The sequence below is a fragment of the Antechinus flavipes genome, chromosome 2 (genome assembly GCF_016432865.1).
Source record: "Antechinus flavipes isolate AdamAnt ecotype Samford, QLD, Australia chromosome 2, AdamAnt_v2, whole genome shotgun sequence".
Classification (NCBI taxonomy): Eukaryota; Metazoa; Chordata; class Mammalia; order Dasyuromorphia; family Dasyuridae; genus Antechinus; species Antechinus flavipes.
In genome coordinates, this window is record NC_067399.1 from 646240370 (window position 1) to 646262772 (window position 22403).

The following is a 22403-nucleotide window of genomic DNA, read 5'->3' on the forward strand; positions in this document are numbered from 1 at the left end:
TAATCCTCAAATCCAAAAGTATTTTCTGGTTATCCTTTCTCCATGATAAGTCTGTAGCTTTTGGTGCTTAATAAATAACTCATTTCACTTAATATTCTCTTTTCACTTAACTTTCCCAACTCTTCTCTCTTTGTTCTCCTCCCCATTGACTGCTCTTAATAAGTGCTCCCTTCCTTTTAAACATGGATATTCCCCCAAGCTCTGTCCTTGGTCCCTTTCCCTTCTTTCTTAATAATCTGACCTTCATCAGCCCCTAAAGGTCATTTCTATGCAGATGACTTCCAAATCTTTATTTCTAACCCCTAATTCTTTCTGAGTTGTGAATCCACATTTCTGTCATCTGATCATTTTCATTTCTTTGTCTTAAAGTGAACACGGCCAAAGCTGAGTGAATACAGGTCCTTCTAAAGACTTCTCACTTTCTATTAATGGATTCAGTCAGTTGGCTGCACTTTAGATTTCAAAGTCATCTCTAATTCTTTTCTCTTTCTTCTTTTCTAATTAATAACCAAGTGCTGGTATTTTTTCTCCTTAGACTTTTTCTCCTCTCTGTTATCACTGTAGTTTCTACCCTTATTTTATACACATGCAAATTTGTATGTCTCTATGTGTCTCTCTGTGTCCCTGTGTCTGTATTTGTCTCTGTTTCTCTCCATCTCTCTTTATCTCTATCTCTCTCTGTTTCTGTCTCTTTGTCTCCCTGTGTCTCTGTGTCTACTTCTCCCTCTTTCCCTTCCTCTCTCCCTCCTCTCTTTCTCCCTCTTTCTCTCCCCTCTCTCTCCCTCCTTCCCTCCTCTTTCTCTGTGTCTCTGTTTCTGTCTCTGTCTCTTCTTTCTCTCCCTCATTCTTCCCCCCTCCCTCTCTGTCTGTCTCTGAAGGGGAGATGTCTGTGTATGTATGTATGTATTTCACTACAGGTTATTGCAGTAGAGGAGACAAATAGTGATAGATAGATAGATAGATAGATAGATGCATAGCATAGCATAGCATCTTCTATAATAACCTGTACTGGAAAGTGACTTAGATGGATGTGTTGAGCCCAGGGTTCAAATCTTGCCTCTTAAGTTTACTAATAATATGGTTTTAGTCAAGTCGCTTCTCATTTCCAAACTTGTTTCACAGAGCAAACAGCAAGGTTATATATGCTTTGTCAACTTTAAAGAGTGATTTAAATGTTACCTATTGTTTAACCTAACCATTTTCCCAGGTTCTAGTCAATGAACACGTATGAGTCACTTATTATATGCCAGACATTGTACTAAGTCCTGGGGATACAAAAAGAGACAAAAGGCAGTCTTTGGCTTCATGGAGCTCACACTCTAATGGAGAAGACAACATGCAAACAAATAAATATCAATAGAAAATGATCAACAGAGGGAAGGCACTAGAATTAAGAGCGGTTAGGGAAAGTTTCCAGGAAAAAAAAGGGATTTTAGTTGGGACTTAAAAGAAGCCAGAGAAGCTATAGATAGAGATAAGAAGGGAGATCATTCAATACTTGGGAGATAGCCAGAGAAAATACCTGGATTGGAGAGATGGGGGATCTTGTTTCAGGAAGAGGCTGGAGGCCAGTGACACTGGCTGAAGATATAAAGGGGAGTAAGGTATAAAGAAGATTAAAAAGGTATTAGTGGACTAGATTGTGAAATGCTTTGAATGTTAAACAGAACATTTTATGTTTGATCCTGGATTTATGGGGAGCCTCAGGAGTTTATTAAATAGAGGAGTAAGAGTTGGACTTGTGCTTTAGGAAAGTCACTTCAGTGACATCCAAACTGCCTTCCAGTCCCAGTTATTTTTTTCACTGTTTCTAGATTCATTTTCCTCATTCTAAGGATTGTAATGTGATTCCTCTATTCGTATGAAGGCAGTAGCAATAATTATAATATTTAGGGCTTTAAGATTTACAAAATGATCTCACAAGTTTTGTTATTAAATTCTCAAACAACTTGATAGCTAGGTTAATAGCTATAAAAAGCACAGGTACTTTTTAAAAATTATTTTGTTTCTAAAAAGTTTTATTGAAGCTTAGAAAAAAGTCATACCAATTTTCAAATATATACTTTCTTTGCAACATAGTTGGGAAGAGCTGTTCAAAATCAGCTAAGAAATTACTGGGATTGACAATAGATGCAGCATTCTACCTCCATAATTTATTCTCCTTCCTCATTAACCCCATCCCAGTTTTCCAATGGAAGGAATGAAGTATCTTTCCTTATCTCCTCCTAAAAACCTTATTCTTTTGAATAAAAGCTTTTAGTTTTGTCTTGTAGTCATTATGTTTATGTTTTTTTGAGATTCTACTCAATTCAGTCCACATCAGTTTATGTGAATTGGCATTCATGACTCCCTTTCTTACAGAACAATAATAACCCATTGTATTCATATACACTCATGGTTTGGTTAGGTATCAGTTGGGATAATGCTATTCCCCTTTTGCAGATAAGGAAAACTGAGACTCAGAGTCATTTATTTAGCTAGTAAGTAGCCAGGCTGGGATCGGAATCCAGGTATTCTATGTAAAGTCCATTTTGAGGGGAATAGTCATATCAAACTGATTTCATTTTCTCTTTCTCAACTTCCATTTCCTGAGAAGAATTTGCTTTGTGTTAAATAGATGCTTGTTGGCTTTTTGACTACTAAGCTGATAGGCCTGGGATTTAAATGCTGGAGATAAGAACTGTTAAACATAAGAGGTGTTATTCTAGTAAACTAGCTTAAGTGTAATTGGAAAATGTTTTAAAAAATAAGTAAAAATACAATAAAGTATAGATAATGCAAATTTGGGTTTTTTTTAATCATTATGTGGCCAGCAGTGACCCCTTTTATATTTGATTGTTCGCTTGGATTTTATAAGAATGTCTTATCCAGCATCTTACCATGTTTTTTAGGACAACATGGAGAGAGGTTGGTTAGATCCCAACTTCTTAAATTGTGGTTTGTGACCCCATGTAGGATCTCATAACTGAATGTAGGGGCCAAGAAATTATGAATTATTATCAGTAAATGTTTGATTGTCGACTTATTTTATATGCCTATGTACTTGAGGTTGCATAAAAATTTCTCAGATGAATAGGAGCTGCAAGTGGGAAAAGTTTAAGAAATCGCAGGCTAGATGATGGTACAATTAGGTTTTGGGTTTATATGAAGGGCGAATCCCTAAAGTAGTCATTAATGACTCTGGGTCAATTTGGAAGATCTTCAGTGGAGTGCCAAGGGATCTGAATTTGACCTTAATAATATTTTAACATTATTATCAGTGACTTAGATAAAGGCATAGATGCCATGCATCTTAAATTTACAGATGGTGACAGGGTAAGAGACATAACTAGCACTGGCTGATAGTTAGGATTCAAAAATAAAATCTTGAAATATCAGAACATAATAAAAACCTGAGCTTCTTTCCCTGACACTTAGTTGTATGGTCCTGGACATAATGTCTCTACCTCAATTTCCCCATCTGTAAAATATGGATAATAATACTATCTACCCCACAGAGTTATTGGGAGGGTAAAATGTGGTGATTTATAAATCACATTTCAAACTTTAACTTAACATAAATTTGAACTATAATTGCTGCTATTATTAATATGATGAAATTGAATGAGGATAAATAAAAATACCTGGTGTTGAAAAGTTTTTGAGTCCTTATGAACAAGTCTGGGAGAAGTAGCATTAGATAACAGGGTTTTTTTTTTTTTTTTCTGGAAAAACAAGAACAAAATTTGATCATATTGGTGGATTACAAGGGCAGTAGGTCAGTATATATATATATATGCAGGCCCTGAACATGATACTATGAAAAGAGCGCAGGAGATGTGGGTTGCGGTTGTGTCAGTACTTAGCTCTCCTGTATTACTACTTAACCTCTAGAATTTCCTTTCCTCCTTTATGAAATCATGGGGCAGAGTTGGACTGGGTAATCTCCAAGGTACTTTACAGCCCAAAAATCTGTAATTTTGTAAAAATTTCCCCTGTGGGCCCACTCTTCCAATGTTCATTCCTCTCAGTTTCAGGTCTCCAGAGGGTGGCTGCTATTAATGTAAACTAAGCAATTCGTCATCTTTAAACCAATTGTTATGTTCCTTTTTTTTTTTTCCTGAAGCAATTGGGGTTAAGTGACTTATTGAGGATCACACAGCTACAAAGTATTAAGCGTCTCAGGCTAGATTTGAACTCAGATCCTCCTGACTTCAGGGCCAGTGTATGTTCCAATTGAAAAAAAAAAAAAAAAAAAGGAGAAGGTAAAGAAGGATGATGTCTTCAAACTTTAGATTGATGGATTTTGATTACTGCCCAAATTCTAGAACCTAATATTAGAGTGCTGGTTTGTAAACATTTATAAAGGGAATCAAACAGGAAGTTTGATCAAGGACAAGTTGTCTTGTCAGGTTAATCCATTTTTTTCTTTTGTCAGGACTAATATTAGACTTATAGGTCAGGGGAATGTAGAGACACAATGTGTTTAGATTTTCATGAAAGTGTTTATTAGTTTCTCATAGACTAAATGTCAGTATATAGGCCTTCATTTTCATGGTCTGTTTTCAAATGCTGTTATTGGCACCCATTATTACTCTGCCAATTTAGGATTTGCCCAGTCTGAATCTTTGATCTACATAGTTTTTTATTCTACAAGTTCAGGCTCAGTTGACTCTTAGACACCCAGTAGGTCTTCTGATTTTGTAGGCTTTCTGTTGAGATTATGCCTAGAGTTCTGTATCAGTCCTTTAGCTAACTGATTATCACTCCATCCTTCATTTCAAGAGAGGAGAGGATAAAAAGAATACCCAGTTCCATGAAAGGCTTTTCCATTATCCTGAAAGAAGAATAATCTCTGAAAGTCTGCTTACAAAATTTATAAAGAGCCATAGCTTTTCTACATAAACCAAACTCATATAGGACAATTCAGGATTGGAGAAGCCAAATAAAAGTGAGGACTGATCCTGGAGAGACCAGTGATCATGATTCCATTCTGTGTGGAAAATGTTGAAGGTGGGCATTAAGATGAATGTGAAGATATGATTGAATGAATGAAGCCAAGAACTGTACTAAATATGGGATACAATTAAACAAAGGAAAGGGTATCTCTGCTCTCTGGGATCTTATATTCAAGTGAAGAATCTTCTCCCCCCGCCCCTTTTCTTTCTTTCTCTCCCTCCTTCTCTCTCATTCTCTCTCTCTCTCTCATTTTCTCTCTCTCTCTCTCATTCTCTCTCTCTCTCTCTCTCTCTCTCTCTCTCTCTCTCTCTCTCTCTCTCTCTCTCTCTCTCTCTCTCCTCTTCCCTTCTTCCCCTGCCTTTCTTTAGTCTTGTTCTCTCTGTCCCTCTCCCTCCCTCCTTCCCTTTTTCCTCTCCTTTCCCCTCTGGTACCTGTCTTTATGCATATACACAGCATTCAGAATTTCACCATTTACTGTAACAGATGATGTGGTTCAGGCTGATGGAGTACCTGTGTTTTCTTGGTTCACTTTCCAGGGATGTATACATTGACAATATGAGAATGACATACACATTGCCAGAGCTAGCTCAGTATTAGGGAGGTTCCAAAAAGAGTGTGTGAGAGGAGAGATATTAGACTATCAAACTGAAGGTCTACAGAGCCATTACTCTGACCTCACTGTTATATGTCTGTGAAATCTGGACGGTGTACCAGTGCCATGCCAGGGAATAGAATCACCTCTATTTGAACTGTCTAAGATCACCTGGCAAGAGAAGATATCAGACACTGAGGTTCTTTCTCAAACTAAACTGCCAAGCATTCCAACTCTTCTGCAGAGAGCACAGCTCCATTGGGCTGGTCACATTGTTTGAATGCCAAATGGAAGCTTATCAAAAAGATTGTTTTATGGAGAACTCACATATGGCAAGTATTCATAAGATAGAAAAAGTGATACAGGTCTCTCGTACTTTAGAACTGATTGTATGACATGGTAGACACTAGCACAGGACTGCCCAGCATGGCGTGCCCTCATCAGAGAAGGTGCTGGGTTCTCTGAGCAAGGCAGAATCAAATTAGCTCAGGAGAAACATAGGATATACAAAGTTAGAGAAGCCCCCCAAATGTTTATAGGGACTATTTCTGTCCAATCGTGGCAGAGCAGTCTGAGCTCATATTGGTCTGATCAGTCAGTTGGTTACACTGCAATGCAACTCTAACAGAGTGATGTCATTTTTGGTCCTCTTCAAGAACTAAGGACAACAACCAACCAGCCATATCTATAAACATATATGTATATATTAAATTATATACTATATGTACTATTATAGAAGGGAATATTTTATATGTATTCTAATATATTATGTAAACTATATAATATGTATCTATATTCTCTCTGTTATGATACATATGGGAGTAGTGATCTAAGAGCTAAGATCAAAATCACTTTGATTTGAAAAGTACCAGTATGGTGAATGGTTCCATTTTTTGGAATCTATTTATACAGTTAGAGGAGCAATATTAGAGTTGATTCAGTCATGGTACCTGAATTTGGGGTGGGGTGGGAATACTTTGACTAGCAAGATAGTTGGTAAGAGGGTTGGAGAATGAGTGAAGCATGACTAGGTTTTGGTAATTCTGGTGAAGTACAAATATGGTTCTATTGTGTAGTGTTAGTGTCTGACTTGCAGGGAAAAGGGAACCAGGTGATCTCTAAGCTTCCTCTGACAGTAATGTTTTATGTTCTGTAATGTATAGTTATCAATAGATTTTTGTCATTTTGTTTTTGTTGGTTAAATTGTACCCTCCGTACTTGATACCCTCTTCTTTACCTTTGCCTTCAAGAATTCCTAGCTTTGTTAAAACTCAGTTCAAATGTCATCTCTTACATGCATTCTTTTTTTATTAATACTTCTGTCTTTCCCCCAGCTTCTACTTACTTAGAAAATATTAACTTGTATTTACTTTGTCTTTGTTTTATATTTAGTTCCATGTATACATGTTGTTTATACTGTAAGCTCCTTGAGGGCAGAAACTGTTTAATTTTTGTCTTTGTATCTATACTGCCTAGCATACAGTAAGTGTTTAATAAGTGCTTATTGATTAATCTATTTGATGTTTGTTTCCTTCATAAAGGACAATCACTTGCTTTTTCATGGAGTAGGAGGCTGAACTAGATGATTTCCTACCTTTTTTTCCAGTTGAGAAATTCTGAACAGCAATAATAACTCAACAAACATTTATTAAGTACTTACTGTATGTCAGGCACTGTTCTAAGTTATTTAGGATGTAACAAAATGCAAAAACCTGCTCTCCAGAAGCTCTCATTCTAATGGAGCAGACACTATGCAAACAATTGCTCATATACAATATGCACGAGAGATGGAAGGTAATATAATTTTTGAATGATTGTGACAGATAACCATTGGTCCACCTGAATACCACAACCTTGAACTTATGTTTTGATTTCTTGGCAGATTGGCTCACAGGCCCCCACAGAGCTGCTGATCAGGATGGACGAAGAGCTCCTGCCCAATTCACATGTGCTCATCAGTGGCAATAAATCAATTCTGAAGTAGGTGCTTCTTTTTTCCTCTGGGGAAGGGTAATGAAACAGGACTTCCTTGGTTCTCCTTTTTTCTAATTGCTTTATTCCATTCATTGGGAAGAGGATGATTCAAGTTGTATCTTCTATCATTGGCTAATTTTAGGAATTGTCTATAAGTGAGGGAGGGTTAGATAATAGATTGGAAGCAAGAAAAGTTCAGTTTACATTTCATCTCTGCTGTTTGCTAATTCTGTGACCCAGGGCCAGTCACTTAAACTCTTACTGTTCAGTTTCCCTATATTATAAAGTGAGGAAGGGGGTAACTAGAACCCACTGAAGATCCTTTCTGATCCTGAGCTTCTTAAGTATATAAACACCATACCAATTACACCAGTCTACTCTAAGAAAGCCACTGTGATTGCCACTGAAGAACTGAAAAATCATGTGATGAATGCTTTGCTTCACTAAACTGCTCTCTCTGATTTTAGTGAACTCTTCTTTCCCAATCCTACCATTCCATCCTACTATTGTTAATTCTTTTTTACCCATCAGTAGAGTGTATGTATACATGGATGCGCCCAGAGTCCTCTTTACTGGGGAAAAATATATTAATAATGTAAGCTGGATAGTGTGTGGATAGAATTTAGGTGATGATAGCAGTTGTTTCCAGTTCTCAAGACTGTCCTGTTGAATTATCTTGTGTTTATATAATGTTTAGGACTTTCTCAAAGCATTTAGATCTGTTATCCCATTTGATCCCATGAAGCAGCAAGGCTAATCTTGGTAGCCTCATTTTACAAATTTCTTCTATGACATAGAAAATGTTAACTTCTCCATCCCTATACAGCAAATTATTTATGACTAGTTTCCTGATTTTTAGGCCAGTATTGCATTCTTCATGGCACAAGTCTAAATTTATGTTTTTCACCCCTGCAGATCAGAACTCTTATCTCTGCTAAAAACATACAATTGTTATTATGAAGGAAGAAGCTTCCAGTTGAGACATCGAGAGGTAAGATTTTGGTTTAACTTAAAAAAGAGTTTGAGATAAGGAAGCAAAGTTGCCCTGAGAAAATCCAAACATTTTGACTAAGGCCTTGCTTGGAATCAGCTCTAAGCTGGACTGAGGAAGAGAGTCATTACAATTGGAGATCAGGTTGTATTTTCAGTCATATCATATGTTCCTGATTCACCCCAGCATCTCCACTATTGTTATTATGTTTAATTAAACTCTCAGGGACTCATAACAAAATAAAACTGGAAAATATCTCTACCAGTGATTATTCAACTGAGGTCTGTACTTTCAAAAATATAATTCATTTTGTTTCACTAAAATTGGTTTTCTACGTGATCTTGTATATTTTATTTTGTGTATTTAAAAATGTGATTCTGAGAAGGGCTACAAAAGTCTCTCTAGTGGAGTACGTGAAATAAAATAGGTTAAGGGCCTCTATCCAGCCTTACCCTCTCATCTTATAGATAAGGAAACTAAGCTATCAGTTTGAATACTCTCCCAAGAGCATGTGACCAGAGTTACAACAGTGCTTTGAGAAGTTTAAAAGCAGTTCAAATCATCTTGGAGAGAATATCCTTAGAGGGGAAGAGATTTCCCAAGAAGGAAACCTGTGGCTTAAAGAGGATGTTGGAAAGGAAAGGGTGGAGGAAGGAGAAGCATCCAGAGTGATTCATATTTTTCTCTTAGAACCAGCTGATCTTTTTTTTTTTTTTTTTTTGTAATTTTTATTTTCCCCAGTTACATATAAAAAACAACATTTTATTTTGGTTACACATGTACATTCTTTTATAGAACATATTTCCTTATGAATCATATTGAGAGAGAAAAGTCAGAACAAAAGGGAAAAACCATGAGAAAAAAAAAAAAAAAACAAAGAAAAAGAAAAAAAAATGAACATGTTATGTGTTGATTTCAATTCAGTCTCCATATTTCTCTCTCTGGATGTGGATGGCATTTTCCATTCAAAGTTTATTGGGATTGCGTTGGATCACTGAACCACTGAGAAGAATCAAGTCTGTCATACTAGATCATCACACAATCTTGCTATTGCTGTGTACAATGTTGCCTGATTCTGTTTGTTTTATTCAGCATCAGTTTGTGTAAATCTTCTAAAATCAGTCCATTCGTCTTTTTAATAGAAAAATAATATACCACTACTTTCATATATCATAACTTATTCAACCATTCCTCAATTGATGACTCTCTACTCATTTTCCAATTCTTTGCTACCACAAAAAGAACTGCTACAAACATTTTTGTGTATGTAGGTCCTTTTTCCTCTTTTATGATTTTTTTTTTGGAGGTAGACTCAGTAGGATTACTGCTGGATCAAAGAGTATACACAGTTTTATAGTCCTTTAGGCACATTTCCTAATTTCTCTCTAGAATGGTTGGATCATTTCACAACTCCACCAACAATGTATTAGTGTTCCCGTTTTCCCCTATTCCCTCCAACATTTATCATTATTCTTTCCTGTCACTTTAGCCAATTTGAGATGTAAGAAGTGCCTCAGAGTGGTTTTAATTTGCATTTTTCCAATCAGTAGTGACTTAGAGCATTTTTTTCATATGATTATAGATGGCTTTAATTTCTTCATCTGAAAATTGTCTTGAATCAACTGATCTCACCAATATACTTTTACCTCCTAATTACTTTCCTGAGTCATTGCAATAGCCATCCTATTCCAAGAGTAATTCATATTTTCCATCTTCTTCAAAATAAGAGGTTTAAGGGCAACTGCTGGAATAAAAAATATTTATTGTATATCTACTATGTGTAAAATATAAATATTTCAATCTGTAACAGGATTTAAGTATATATATATATGTATATATATATATATATATATATATATATATAGAGAGAGAGAGAGAGAGAGAGAGAGAGAGAGAGAGAGAGAGAGAATATGAATATGAATGAATATTGGTGTAAGATCTAGACTAGGGAGTCTTCACCTTTTTTGTTTCATGGACTTCAGATTCATACTTTGTGGATTACATGTGTAATAGAGAGAAATACTCTGTATCTTTGAGATTAGTGAAAATTAAAATGATTTTTCCCCTCTCTCCAAGTTCATGATCCCTTTGAGAACTATCCATATTGTCCTTCTGGGTATATAGATTTCAAATTAAGAATTCCTTATCTGTACCTGTGATCAGGGAAGACTACTAGATAGGGAAATTCTCTAGCAGTGTATGTTAGCACTTTCTCTTTAATTTATAGTCTTAAGAGATTTACTCAGGGAATGAGAAACTTTGCAAGGTTCTCAACTTGCAAAGAGTCACACAATGAGTTTATATCTGAGGCCAAATTGAATCCAAATCTTCCTGGCTTTAAGACCAGTTCTCCTTTCATTACATCATGTCATATCTGATTCATATAATAAGAATGTTCATGGTAATATTATTTTTTATTTTTATTAACCTATATTTATATAGTGCTTTTCAATTGAGAAAGAACTTTCCTTACAATGTTTCTGGATGTCTGTTGATAGAAACATTATTATTCTCATTTTACAAATGAGACACTGAAGTTGAAAGAGTTTAAATTCTCCGAATCAGTCCTGTTAGCTACAGAATGAGTTCTCATTCCCAGATATTCTGACTGAAGGTCAGTAACTATTCTCATACATGATGCTTCCATCAGTAATTAGCATCTCCCTTATCCCTCAGGATTTCTGAAGTATAAATGTCTCTTTATAACCCAATTATTGTTTGTCCTTCATTCTGAAAGAAGATCATTACATCAGAGAGGTGATGACATGACATGAACGTGAATTGGATTTAAGTCAGTGTTGTGTGTGCAAAGTCACCTCCCTCACTTTCTCCTCCAGAGCCATCTGAGACCAGTAGTTGGATATAGATCAGGATGACTGGAGATAGTCTCAGATGCAGTGGGAGAACTTGACATTTTTAAATTAAGGTTTTTAACTAAAGCAATGCCCATTCAGTGATTAAGACTAGGTAAGAATTGTAGCAGAGAATGGCCTCTTTGACCTAATTAAAAAAAAAAAAAAAAAGAAAAATAATCTAAGAGGGGAAGACCCTCAGGTTTTCTGGGTAAAGCCAGAAACAATTCCTATTTACATTTACTCAGAGGCAATCAGGGCCTAAATTATGACCAAATGGAGCTTGGCCTGGAACTTCTTGCTGGCCAGTCATTGAGAGGCAGAGTGATTTAGATTTAAGGCAGGATCCTTAAAAAGAAAGAAATCTAATTGGTAAACCCCAATGTATTTTGGGAGTTTTCAGCAATCAAAAAAAATTGCATTCCTTTGGGCAGTGCATCCACATATGATATCCTATGTGGACAGAAGGAAAGAAAGAGACAGAGATGGAAAGAGAAAGAGACAGAGAGGCACAGAGCTGTGTAAAGTCACCAATCTCACTTTCTCTTCCAAAGCCATCTGGCAGGCTCTACTGGGAAGACAACAGATGACACTTTTGGAGCTTTCTCTGAGAGCTCTGATTATCCAGCCTTTTGTAGGTCTTTTTGCCTGTAGCTGTACACTATCTCTGATAGCAAATGTCACTTGTTCTGTGCTGCTGACTGAATTCTTCCCTTTTGGTTACTGAAGAGTTGGTCCCCCTCTCTGAATATGATGATTTTTTTTTTAAGCAGCAAGGGCACAGTGTTCTAAAATAACATCTATTTCTAGCACAGGCTTCTGATCCATCCAACAGATGCTTATTTAGTTGGACATTTATTCTTCGAGACACTATCTATTCACTATGTGTATAATGCTGGAATATTTAAGAATACATGGTTTGCATTACAGAAATAGAAGTTTAGGTCTAGGGAGTAAATAACCTGCCCAAAGACTCTTTTTTTCTCTTTTTTTCTTATTTTAAAATACAATATTAATAATTAACAATATCTGTTACATTATAATTAATATATTAATACAATTACTAATGATATCAATAGAATAATAATAAAATGAAAATACTTTATTTTTCCCAATTATATGTAAAAACAGTTTTGTAATTTTTTTTGAATTTTAAGTTCCAAATTCTTTCCCTTTTCCCCCATTGAGAAAGCAAGCAATTTGACATAGATTATATATGTGTAGTCATGTAATACATATTTCCATGTGTAAATTATTCTGTGAAAGAAAATAGATAAAAAACTCCAAGAAAAATAAAGAAAATAAAGAAAAAGTATCTTTGATCTGCATTTAGGTTCTACAAGTTCTTTTTCTACAGAATTGTCTTAGAGCATTGTATTGTTGAGAATATCTGAGGTATTCATTGTAGATCATCATATGATATCGCTATTACTATATATAATGTTCACCTGTTTCTGCTCATTTCACTTTGTATCAGTCATGTAAGCCTTTTCATGCTTTTCTGAGAACATCCTACTCATCATTTCTTAAAGTAGAATACTACTCCATCACAATCATATACAGCAATTTGTTCAACCATTTTCCAGTTGATGGACATCCTCTCAGTTTCCAATTCTTTGCCCCCACTAAAAGGATCCTACAAATATTTTTATGCAAGAAGCTCCTTTACTTTTATGTATATATATAACTCTTTGGATACAGACCTAGTGGTGGTGTGTTTGGTAGGTATGGTTTTATACCCTTTTGGGCATAGTTCCAAATTATTCTCCAGAATGGTTGAATCAGTATACAATTTCACCAATAGTATATCCCTATTTTAATTTTCCCACTTTCATTTTCCTTTTCTGTCATATTAGCTAATCTGACAGGTATGAGATAGTAGCTTAGAGTTGTTTTAATTTGCATTTTTATCAATAGTGATTTAAAGCATTTTTTAAAGAATATAGCTAGCTTTGATTACTTTGAAAACTACTTGTTCATATCCTCTTACCATTTATCAATTGAGAAATGGCTAAGTTCATCTTAGTTTTCTGTTTGAGAAATAAAGTTAATATCAGAAACCCACTGTGAAAATATTTTTTTCACAATAATTATTACCAGCTATATATATCCCTCTATCCTATTTTCCCTGTTTTTCTCTTCTCTTCTCTTCTCTTCTCTTCTCTTCTCTTCTCTTCTCTTCTCTTCTCTTCTCTTCTCTTCTCTTCTCTTCTCTTCTCTTCTCTTTTCTCTCTTCCTTCCTCCTCTTCTCTCCCTCTCTCCCTTCTTCATTTATCCTGCCCATTTGCAAAAGCTCTTTTTTCCTGTTATTTCCCCTTCCCTTCCTACTTTTTTGTATAAGAATAGATTTCTACACCCATCTATTTAGTATTCCTTCTTTGAGCCAATTCTAATGAGAGTTTAGTTCATGTATTTCCTTCTTCACTTCCTTCATTTTCCCCTCCAATGTAAAATTTTTTCAGACCTCTTTTTTATATCTGAGAATTTATCCCATTCTACCTTTCCTTTTCCCCTTCTTCCAGTTCGTTCTTCTTTCTCATCTCTTAATTCAATTTTTTTTTTTACCATAAGTTTCAACTCACATCCCTGTTTTCTATCTATGCATACTCCTAATTCCCCTAATAATGGGGAAGTTTTTAGGAGTTATATCAGTTTCCCATGTAGAACTTTATTGACTCCCTTATGATTTATCTTTCCCATTTACCTTATTATGCTCCTTTTGCATCATGCATTTGAAAGTCAAATTTTTCATTCAGCTCTTTTTTTTTTAAATCAGGAATGCTTGAAAGCCCTCTATTTCATTGAATATCCATTCCTTCCTTGAATAATTATGGGGAATTCTTGGTTGTAATCCTAGCTTTTTTGCCCTCTAGAATATTGTATTCCAAGCTCTCTTATCCTTTAATATCGAAGTTGCTAAAACCATTATCCAGTTGATGAATGGTCAAAGGATAGGAACAGACAGTTTTCTGATGAAGAAATTGAAATCATTTCTAGTCATATCAAAAAATGTTCTAAATCACTATTGATCAGAGAAATGCAAATTAGGAGAGTTATGAGGTACTACTATACACTTCTCAGATTGGCTAGATGACAGGAAAAGATGATAAGTGTGCAAGTGGAGATGGGAAAACTCAGACACTAATACATTGTTGATGGAGTTGTGAATTGATCCAACTATTCTGGAGAATAATATGGAACTATGTTCAAAGTGCTATTAAACTGAGCATACTGTTTGATCCAACAGTGTCTCTACTGGGCTTATATCCCAAAGAGATCATAATGGAAGGAAAGGGACCTACATGTATAAAAATGTTTATGGCAGCCCTTTTTGTGGACGCCAATCAGTTGGAGAATGGCTAAATAAGTTGTGGCATATGAATACTATGGAATATTATAGTTTTATAAAAAATGATGAGCAGGGTGACTTCAGAGAGATCTGGAGAGACTTACATGAACTAATGCTGAGTGAAGCAAGTAGAACCAAGAGAACATTTTTTGTTGTTGTTTGCTTGCTTTTTATTTTCTTTCTCATTTAAAAAAATTTTTGATCTGATTTTTCTTGTGCAACATGATAATTGTGAAAATATGTATAGAAAAGTTGCACATGTTTAACATAGATTGGATTATTTGCTATCTTAGAGAGAGAGGGAGAAAAAACTTAGAACATAGGTTTTGCAGGGGTGAGTTTTGAAAACTGTCTACATATATTTTGAAAATAAAAAGCTAAAATATATATATATATATATATATAGTGTTATCCTACTTTGGCTCCACTATATTTTAATTTTTCTCCTTGATCTTTGAGATCTGGAATTTGACTATTAAATTATTCCTGGGAGTTTTCATTTTAGGATCTTTCTGGAACTGATCAGTATATTCTTTCAATATCTGATCTAATCTAGAAGAGTAGTGCAGTTGTCCTTGACAATTTCTTGAAAGATGATTTTTAGGCTCTTTTTTTGATCATGAGCTTCAGATAGTCTAATAATTTTTTAAAATTATCTCTTCTAGACTTATTTTCCAGGTCAGTTGTTTTTTAATTAGATATTTCAAATTTTCTGCTGTTTTTTCCATTAAAAAAAATTTAATTGTTTATTGATGTTTCATTAAACCATTAACTTCTACTTGCCTAATTCTAACTTTTAAGGAATTATTTTCTTCAGTGAGCTTTTTTCCTTCAGTACTTCCTTTTCCATTAGATAAATTCTACTTTTTTATGGAGTTCTTCTCTTCAGTGAATTTTTAAATTTTTTTTTCTATTTGTCCAATTCTACTTTTTAAGGCAATTTTCTCTTCAATTAATTTTTGTGCCTCTTTTATCTTTTTTTTTTTTTTTTTTTTAGTGTCTCTTCTACTTTATTTTTAAAATACTTTTTGAACTCTTCCATGGCTTGAGGCTGAATTTTTTTTTTTTTTTGGAGGTTTGGATACCAGAATTTTGACTTTGTCTTCTTAGTATGTGTTTTTATCTTCATTGTAATTTTATTCGGTCAAAGCTTTTTCTTTTTTCCTTTTTTTCCTGTTGAGTGCTTATTTTTCCAGTCTATTTCTCATTTTTCAACTCAGTACTAAAGTGGGGCCCTGCTTTCCAAATGGAGGGGACACTGTTCCAAGCTCCAGATTTTTTGTATAGTTGTTTTCAGATATTAATTCTAGAAATCTATGTTTTGGGCTCTTCCAAGATAGTATGATCAGGGAGAGGTGTGTTTACTACTCTTGCACTGTGCACTTTTTTGTGAATGACCACAAGGATTTTTTCAATCCTGGAACTGGAGCAGGGTCTTTCTACTTCTCAAGCACTGTTGTGTTAATGCTCTTCCCAGCACTAAGACTAAGATTAAGGACTGGTTCCCAGATCCAACTTTAGTCAATGCATCAGAGTCCTGCCCCTAGTGCCGGCAAAGGGATGTCTGTAAATCACCTTCCTATCCATCATCTGATCCTCTTGCCATTTGTAGGCTGAGAGGTCTGGAAATTGGCACTACACTCACTGATTCAGTTTTCCCAATGCCTGTTTTTAGTTTGCTAGGACCCAGTCTATGCTGGCACAGCCTGCACTAGACTATGCTCCTCTCTCACCCTGATACCTTTCCTGATAATTTTCTAAATTGTCTTGGACTAGAAAGTTGTTTCACTCTATCTTTTTGTTGTTTTTGCTACTTTAGAATTTGTTTACAGCCAGGGCTTTTGGAGGAATTTGGGGAGAGCTTAGGTGAGGTTAATTCTGCCATTTTGGCTTACTTCTCAAAGATAATAAAGATAATTGTTATCTTTGAATCTCTCCATATGTACCCAGTATAGTACATTGTATGCATTAAGCCTCCAAGAACTGTCAAATGGATTGAGTGAACAGATGAAATCTTCAAGGAATTTTCAATATGAACAAGCTACAGAGAGTCAAATTTAGGTTCATTCTAAGGTAGAACCTGCTAGGTCCTTATCATCAGGCCTTCAAAAAATAATAAAATAGGCTGCATTGTGACTTAGTGATTTAAGCATCACCGGAGGTATTCAAGAAGAGTCTGGATGATTATTTGTTTGAATTCCATAGTTGGATGAATGATCTATCATCTCTATACTCTTTTTTTTCTGTCTTACCCATCTGTCATATATTATGAATTACAGGAGTGGAGTTCCCATTTCCCTACTTTAGGATTTTATTTATGAAGGAAAGGAACCACCTGGGTGATCTTAGTCAAGTTACTCATATTCTCTGAACTCAATTACTCATCTGTAAAATGAGGGGGTTGTGGTCTCTTAACTTTTTTGATCATGTATGTCTATTGATAATTTTTTTTAGCATGAACTCCTTCTATTTGTACATTGATTTAAAAGTTGTATGTACATCTATACTAACATATATGTATATAGATCATAAACATGCACAAAATTCATACATCCTGAAAGGATGAGGTAAAGATTAAATTAAAATGTTTTTAAAATATTTTATTTTTATTCATTAGTGGAACAAAAACTTCTACTTTGAATAAAATGTTACTATTGTTTAGTCATGTCCAGTTCTCCATGACCCCATGGACCATAGCATACCAGGCCTTTTCTCCACTATCCCTCAAAGTTTGTCCAAGCTCATATTCATTGCTTCCATGAGACTTTATATCTATCTCATCTTATGCCATTCCCTTTTCCTTTTGCTTTCAATCTTTCCTAACATCAGAGTCTTTTCTAATGAGACTTATCTTCTCATCATGTGGCCAAAGTATTTAAGCTTCAGCTTCAGTAATTGACTTTCTAATGAATACTCGCCATTAATTTCTTTAAGAATTGACTGATTTGACCTTCTTGCTAACTGAGATGACTTTAAAAAATTTTCTCTAGCACAATTCAAAACTGTCAATTCTGTGGGCTCTGCCTGTCTAATAATTCAACCCTCCCCACAGCCACACATTATTACTAGAAAAACCATGGCTTTGCATATACAAACTTTTTCTTTTTTTTTTCCTTTCTTTCTTTCTTTTTTCTTTTTTTTTTTTGTTGTTGTGTTTAAGAGCAATGTTATTGAATAGTCATCATTTTCAAAAAAAATCCCTCGGGATGTCCAGAATATAATAAAATCCTTGAAAAGAATAATTTCTTATTGGTAATCAGTTAATAAATTTAATCAAAGCAGCTAATCAAGTAGATTAATATCTAAAGATACCTTTAGTGAAAGATACAACATACAACATAATAATGGACTGCAAATATCAGCTTTTCAGCAAAAGTCATATTTCTGTATGTGTAGTATTCCTCCATATGATGCAAAAAAAAAAAAAGTAATTTATCATTGCGCTTAAATCAGGCAAAAGTTTTCAATATAAATAAATTCCTTAAAAAAAACAAAAAAAAAAAAAAAAAAACTATTCATGATGTGGTTCTGTTGACTGGAGCTTATGCCTGAATTTCTCCTCCATGGTTGAATATTTTAATTGTGGTTTTGTATTAATATGAAAGACAGCAAAAAAGCTAGTTTGACTAGAAAAAAGCATGCAGAAAGGAAAGTATTATGTAATAAGGTTGTATAAAATGGTCTTATGAAGGGTTACAGAGGCCTTTAAATGTCAAAGAGAGTAGTGAATCATTCAATAAACATTTATTAAGTGCCTAGAATGCTCAGGAACTATGCTAAGTGCTGGAAAAGGTGAAGAGTGATGACATTGAGCTAGGGTGATAACTTTTTGAGTGGGAAGGAGAGAAGATGCAAGGGATGCTATGGAATTGGAAATGACAAGTCTTAGCGATTGCTTCATTATGTGGGATAAGTGAAAGTGAGAAATTATGGGTAACAACTGATTGATTTAAAAAATGTTAGCTAAAGAAGGTCAGAAGAGGCAATGATTGAGGGATGGATAAGAGAGATAAAAAGATTTGTGAAGCACATTGTAATTCATCCATATCTGCTCATCCTGGGGGACTTCCTCTGTGCCACCCAAAATGAAAGCAGGGAAGGAGTCAATTGTAGTCATGGCACTTCAAACACTCAATAAAGAGCACCTACCTTGGTGGCAGGTGATCAGGGGAGAAAGTGGTGAGTATTCTGGTTTAGGGTTAGGGGGAGATTTGACTTATCTGGATCTAATGGGGAAGTATGGGAAGTCATCATAGAAAATAAGCTCTTTGAGGGCATGGACAGTTTAGCAAACCATTCCAGTGTTTTTGCCAAGAAAACCCCAAATGGAGTGATACAAAGTTAGACTCTACTGAAATGACTCAAGAACAAAACCATCTAATTGTGGAACATCAAATTTATTTGTATACTGGGGCCCTTGAGCAATATTTCTCCGAAACTTCTTTCCTACCATTCTTCTTATATTCATGGACTTGTACTTGCTTAACTATCATTCACTGCCTCCTCCCCATGTGTTAGGTCTGTGAGGCCATTTCCAGGTCTTCCTTGAACATATTCTCTCTCATTAAAATCTATGTCTCTGCTCATTGTCTGAACAGTAATAGACTTAGAAATGAGTGGCAGTGGATGTTGTTCCCTGGTGAATGCAAGTTGTGAACAACAGAATCCCATTACATACTGTGGGTGAGTTAGGAATTATGGCCTGATGACTATTGTTATGGCCTGGTGGACCCAGAATCGTCCTGACAAAGTGTCCTGGCTGTTTCCTGTATTGTGTTAGCTTCCCTTCTCCCTGAATCAGCTTCCAAACTCTCTCTCTCTCTTTTTTCTGTCTGTCTATTTGCCTGTCTCTGTCTCTCTATTTCTGTCTGATTTATTATTATCTCTGTGTGTATGTGTGTGTCTCTCTGTCTTTCTCTCTGTAGCGCTCTGGCTCTGTTGCTCCCCGTGTGCCTCTCTTGCTCCATCTGTCTGTCTCTCTCTGTCTCTGTCTCTTTCTTTGCCAATTTCTTTTCTGATTTTGCTTCGTTCTCTGGGAAAACAGCTTATATTTGGTTTTGTGCCAGAGATTTAGAACAAAGGCTGTGAGAGGTAGAGAGAATCCTTCAACTCCCTCATTTTATAGCAACCTTGAATGTGCAGAAGATGAGGGATTTATTTGCCCCCAAAAGTATTGGATACAGCTGCTATTCATTTATAAGAGGGATTATTAAATTTGGAGTATGAGCATTTACACCTTGGAAATCAGCAAACACTACAAATCAGTACTTGATTTATTGTTTTGGTGATTGCCTAGATTTAAGAAAGCATTGGAGAAAATGTTATATTGCCAGAGTAAAATTTACAAGTCTACTTTGAGTATTCCCTCTCTCCCCACAGATACTTTGGAGAGACAATTGTTCAACATTTATAAATAAGCACACCCTTGGCCCTGAATTATAATGGAGAGTTGGGGAGACTTCCTGAGGTAGGGAAATAGGGGTGGCAGTGGGGGATAACACACTGCAGGGGTAGTTCCCCATAAGCTAATGTCTTAGCTCTTTTCACTTTTTTTTTTTTTTGATCCAGATCTATTATTTCTTTTGTGTAGGAAACTTCCCTTGTGCTGGTATCAGCAATTTATGTGCTGCTTAGATTCTCACAAAGGTCCCCTAGGTTAAGTAGTTTGCCTAGGGCACACTCATAATTTGTGTTAATTTAGACATACTGTCTTCCTGACGCTACTTAATCTGTTTGTAATTCATTTTGAATTGGATTTTAACTCTTTGTGTTCCCATTTGGGGTTTTCTTGGCAAAGATACTGGAGTAGTTTTGCCATTTCCTTCTCTAGCTGATTTTACAGATGGGACAACTGAGACAAACAGGATTAAGTGATAGTCAATAAGTGTCAGAGGCTCAGATTTGAACTCCTGGCCTGGCCCTGAGTCACCTAGCTGCCCCTTAATTTATACTTGGTATCAATTATTAATTTTACTTACTTATATATGAAAGACTATGGCAAAACTTCATTAGTGAATTAATTTATTTAGGGGTAGGAAGTTGAAAAGACAAAAAAAGAAACAGCTCTGGAGTTGGAGTCAGGAGGAGCTGAGTATTTTAGTATGAAAGGACTTTCTCCTACCTTAGCCTGCCACCTGCTGGCCTCAGACTCACAATGTTACTCTACTGAATGAGAGTAACAGATACAGTAACTTCAGTATATCAGCTACTTCCTCTCCTTTTTTCTACTGTGGGTTTCTTTTACACACAATAACAATAATAAATAATATTAAATGCAATATTGTGTATAATTAAAAGAAATATAACGTAATCACCAGGTATGACCTATTGGCTAGAATTATCCATCAAAAGCTTACCTTCCTTCCTAAACCAACAGTGGAAAAAATCTAAATGTATCAAATGTAGTCCTCATAATAGCCTGGAGAATTCAACCATTAGACTATTCAACCCCATACTATTATGTACCAAACAGTGAACCATGATCACCTGCACAGAACACTGAGCCATAAAACTAAGAGCATTTTAAATAGTGTCACCATGGCAAATACTTATCAATTCCAAAGCACCTGGAATTGGAAAGAGACCTAACAGAAGATCTGAAAAAGTATGGACCCAGGCAGAGGTTGAGATGCATTGGCATTGTACCAAGGACTCCTTCTCAGAATGACATTTTAGATGAATAAAATTCAATACATAGAATGATAAAGGAAACTAAAAATTAGTTAAAATAAACATGTAAATTTTTTTTCTAAGTTCATAGACCCCCTGAAATCTATCCATAGACTTCCTGGGGATTGCCATAGATCCTCAAGTTAAGAACCCCTGATATATATACTAGATGAATTTTACATAGCCATTGTAGAGAGATTGTTCCCATAATGATTCCATAAGGGAACTATCATATATATGCCTTTGACATGTGACCTCTGGACCATGGTATTTCTATAACACCATTCCTCAGGCAGTGGAAAGCAATTCATGAACACAAAATCAATGACTAATTGAAATTTAGGCCAGGAAGGGAAGTTAGAGGTCACACTCTCCCATTTCTTCTTGTGTTTGAAGAAGGGGGTGGGGAAAACACTGCTCATATTCAGCTTTTCTGAGCAAAGGCAAAGAGCAGCAAACTGACATTTCTGAGGTCAGTGTGTGCCCTGGAAGCCGGGTCTAATGTCTCACTCCACTGTCAGGCCATGTGATTATTGCATTTCATTGGTTAATCACAGTAGTGCATTAATAGCAAGCTAATTATTATGGGCACTAGCTAGCCTTGACTGAGTAAAAAAGGAATCATGGAAGATTATAAACTCAGTATGATTCAATAATGTGATGTGGCCACTAAAAAAAAAAAGTTAATTAAGGGAAGTAGAGCTAGAGGAGGAAATGGAAGAGATAGCCCTACTTTACTGTGCTTTGGTCAGACCAAATTTGCATCACTGTGCCCAGTTCTAGGTGCTATATTTTTAAAAAGCTGCATTAGCTTATGTTACATGAGAATTGTTTGAAAAACAATCATGATTACTGGTGGGGGGAGGGGAACAGGCCTAAGGGGTACATGATAATTACCTGCATATATCTACAGGATCAATTTCATTCTTTGTGGCTCCAGAGCACATATCTAGAACTGATAAATACAGATTTGCAAGAAGACATTTCAATTTAGGATAAGAAAAAGAATGATACTATAATTATTGAAAACATGAGAGG

General features: G+C 35.4%; 1 protein-coding gene across 3 annotated transcripts in view; it reads left to right on the forward strand.

The window, feature by feature from the left end:
- Nucleotides 1-22403, forward strand: part of RASSF4 (Ras association domain family member 4) — an 84257-nt gene that overhangs the window by 24208 nt on the left and 37646 nt on the right. For all 3 annotated transcript variants that reach the window (XM_051982350.1, XM_051982352.1, XM_051982351.1), the window contains exons 3-4: nt 7413-7510; nt 8420-8495. In XM_051982350.1, the coding sequence (XP_051838310.1) occupies nt 7449-7510; nt 8420-8495 (138 nt within the window). In that variant the 5' untranslated portion in view covers nt 7413-7448. The remainder of the gene's footprint in view (nt 1-7412; nt 7511-8419; nt 8496-22403) is intronic.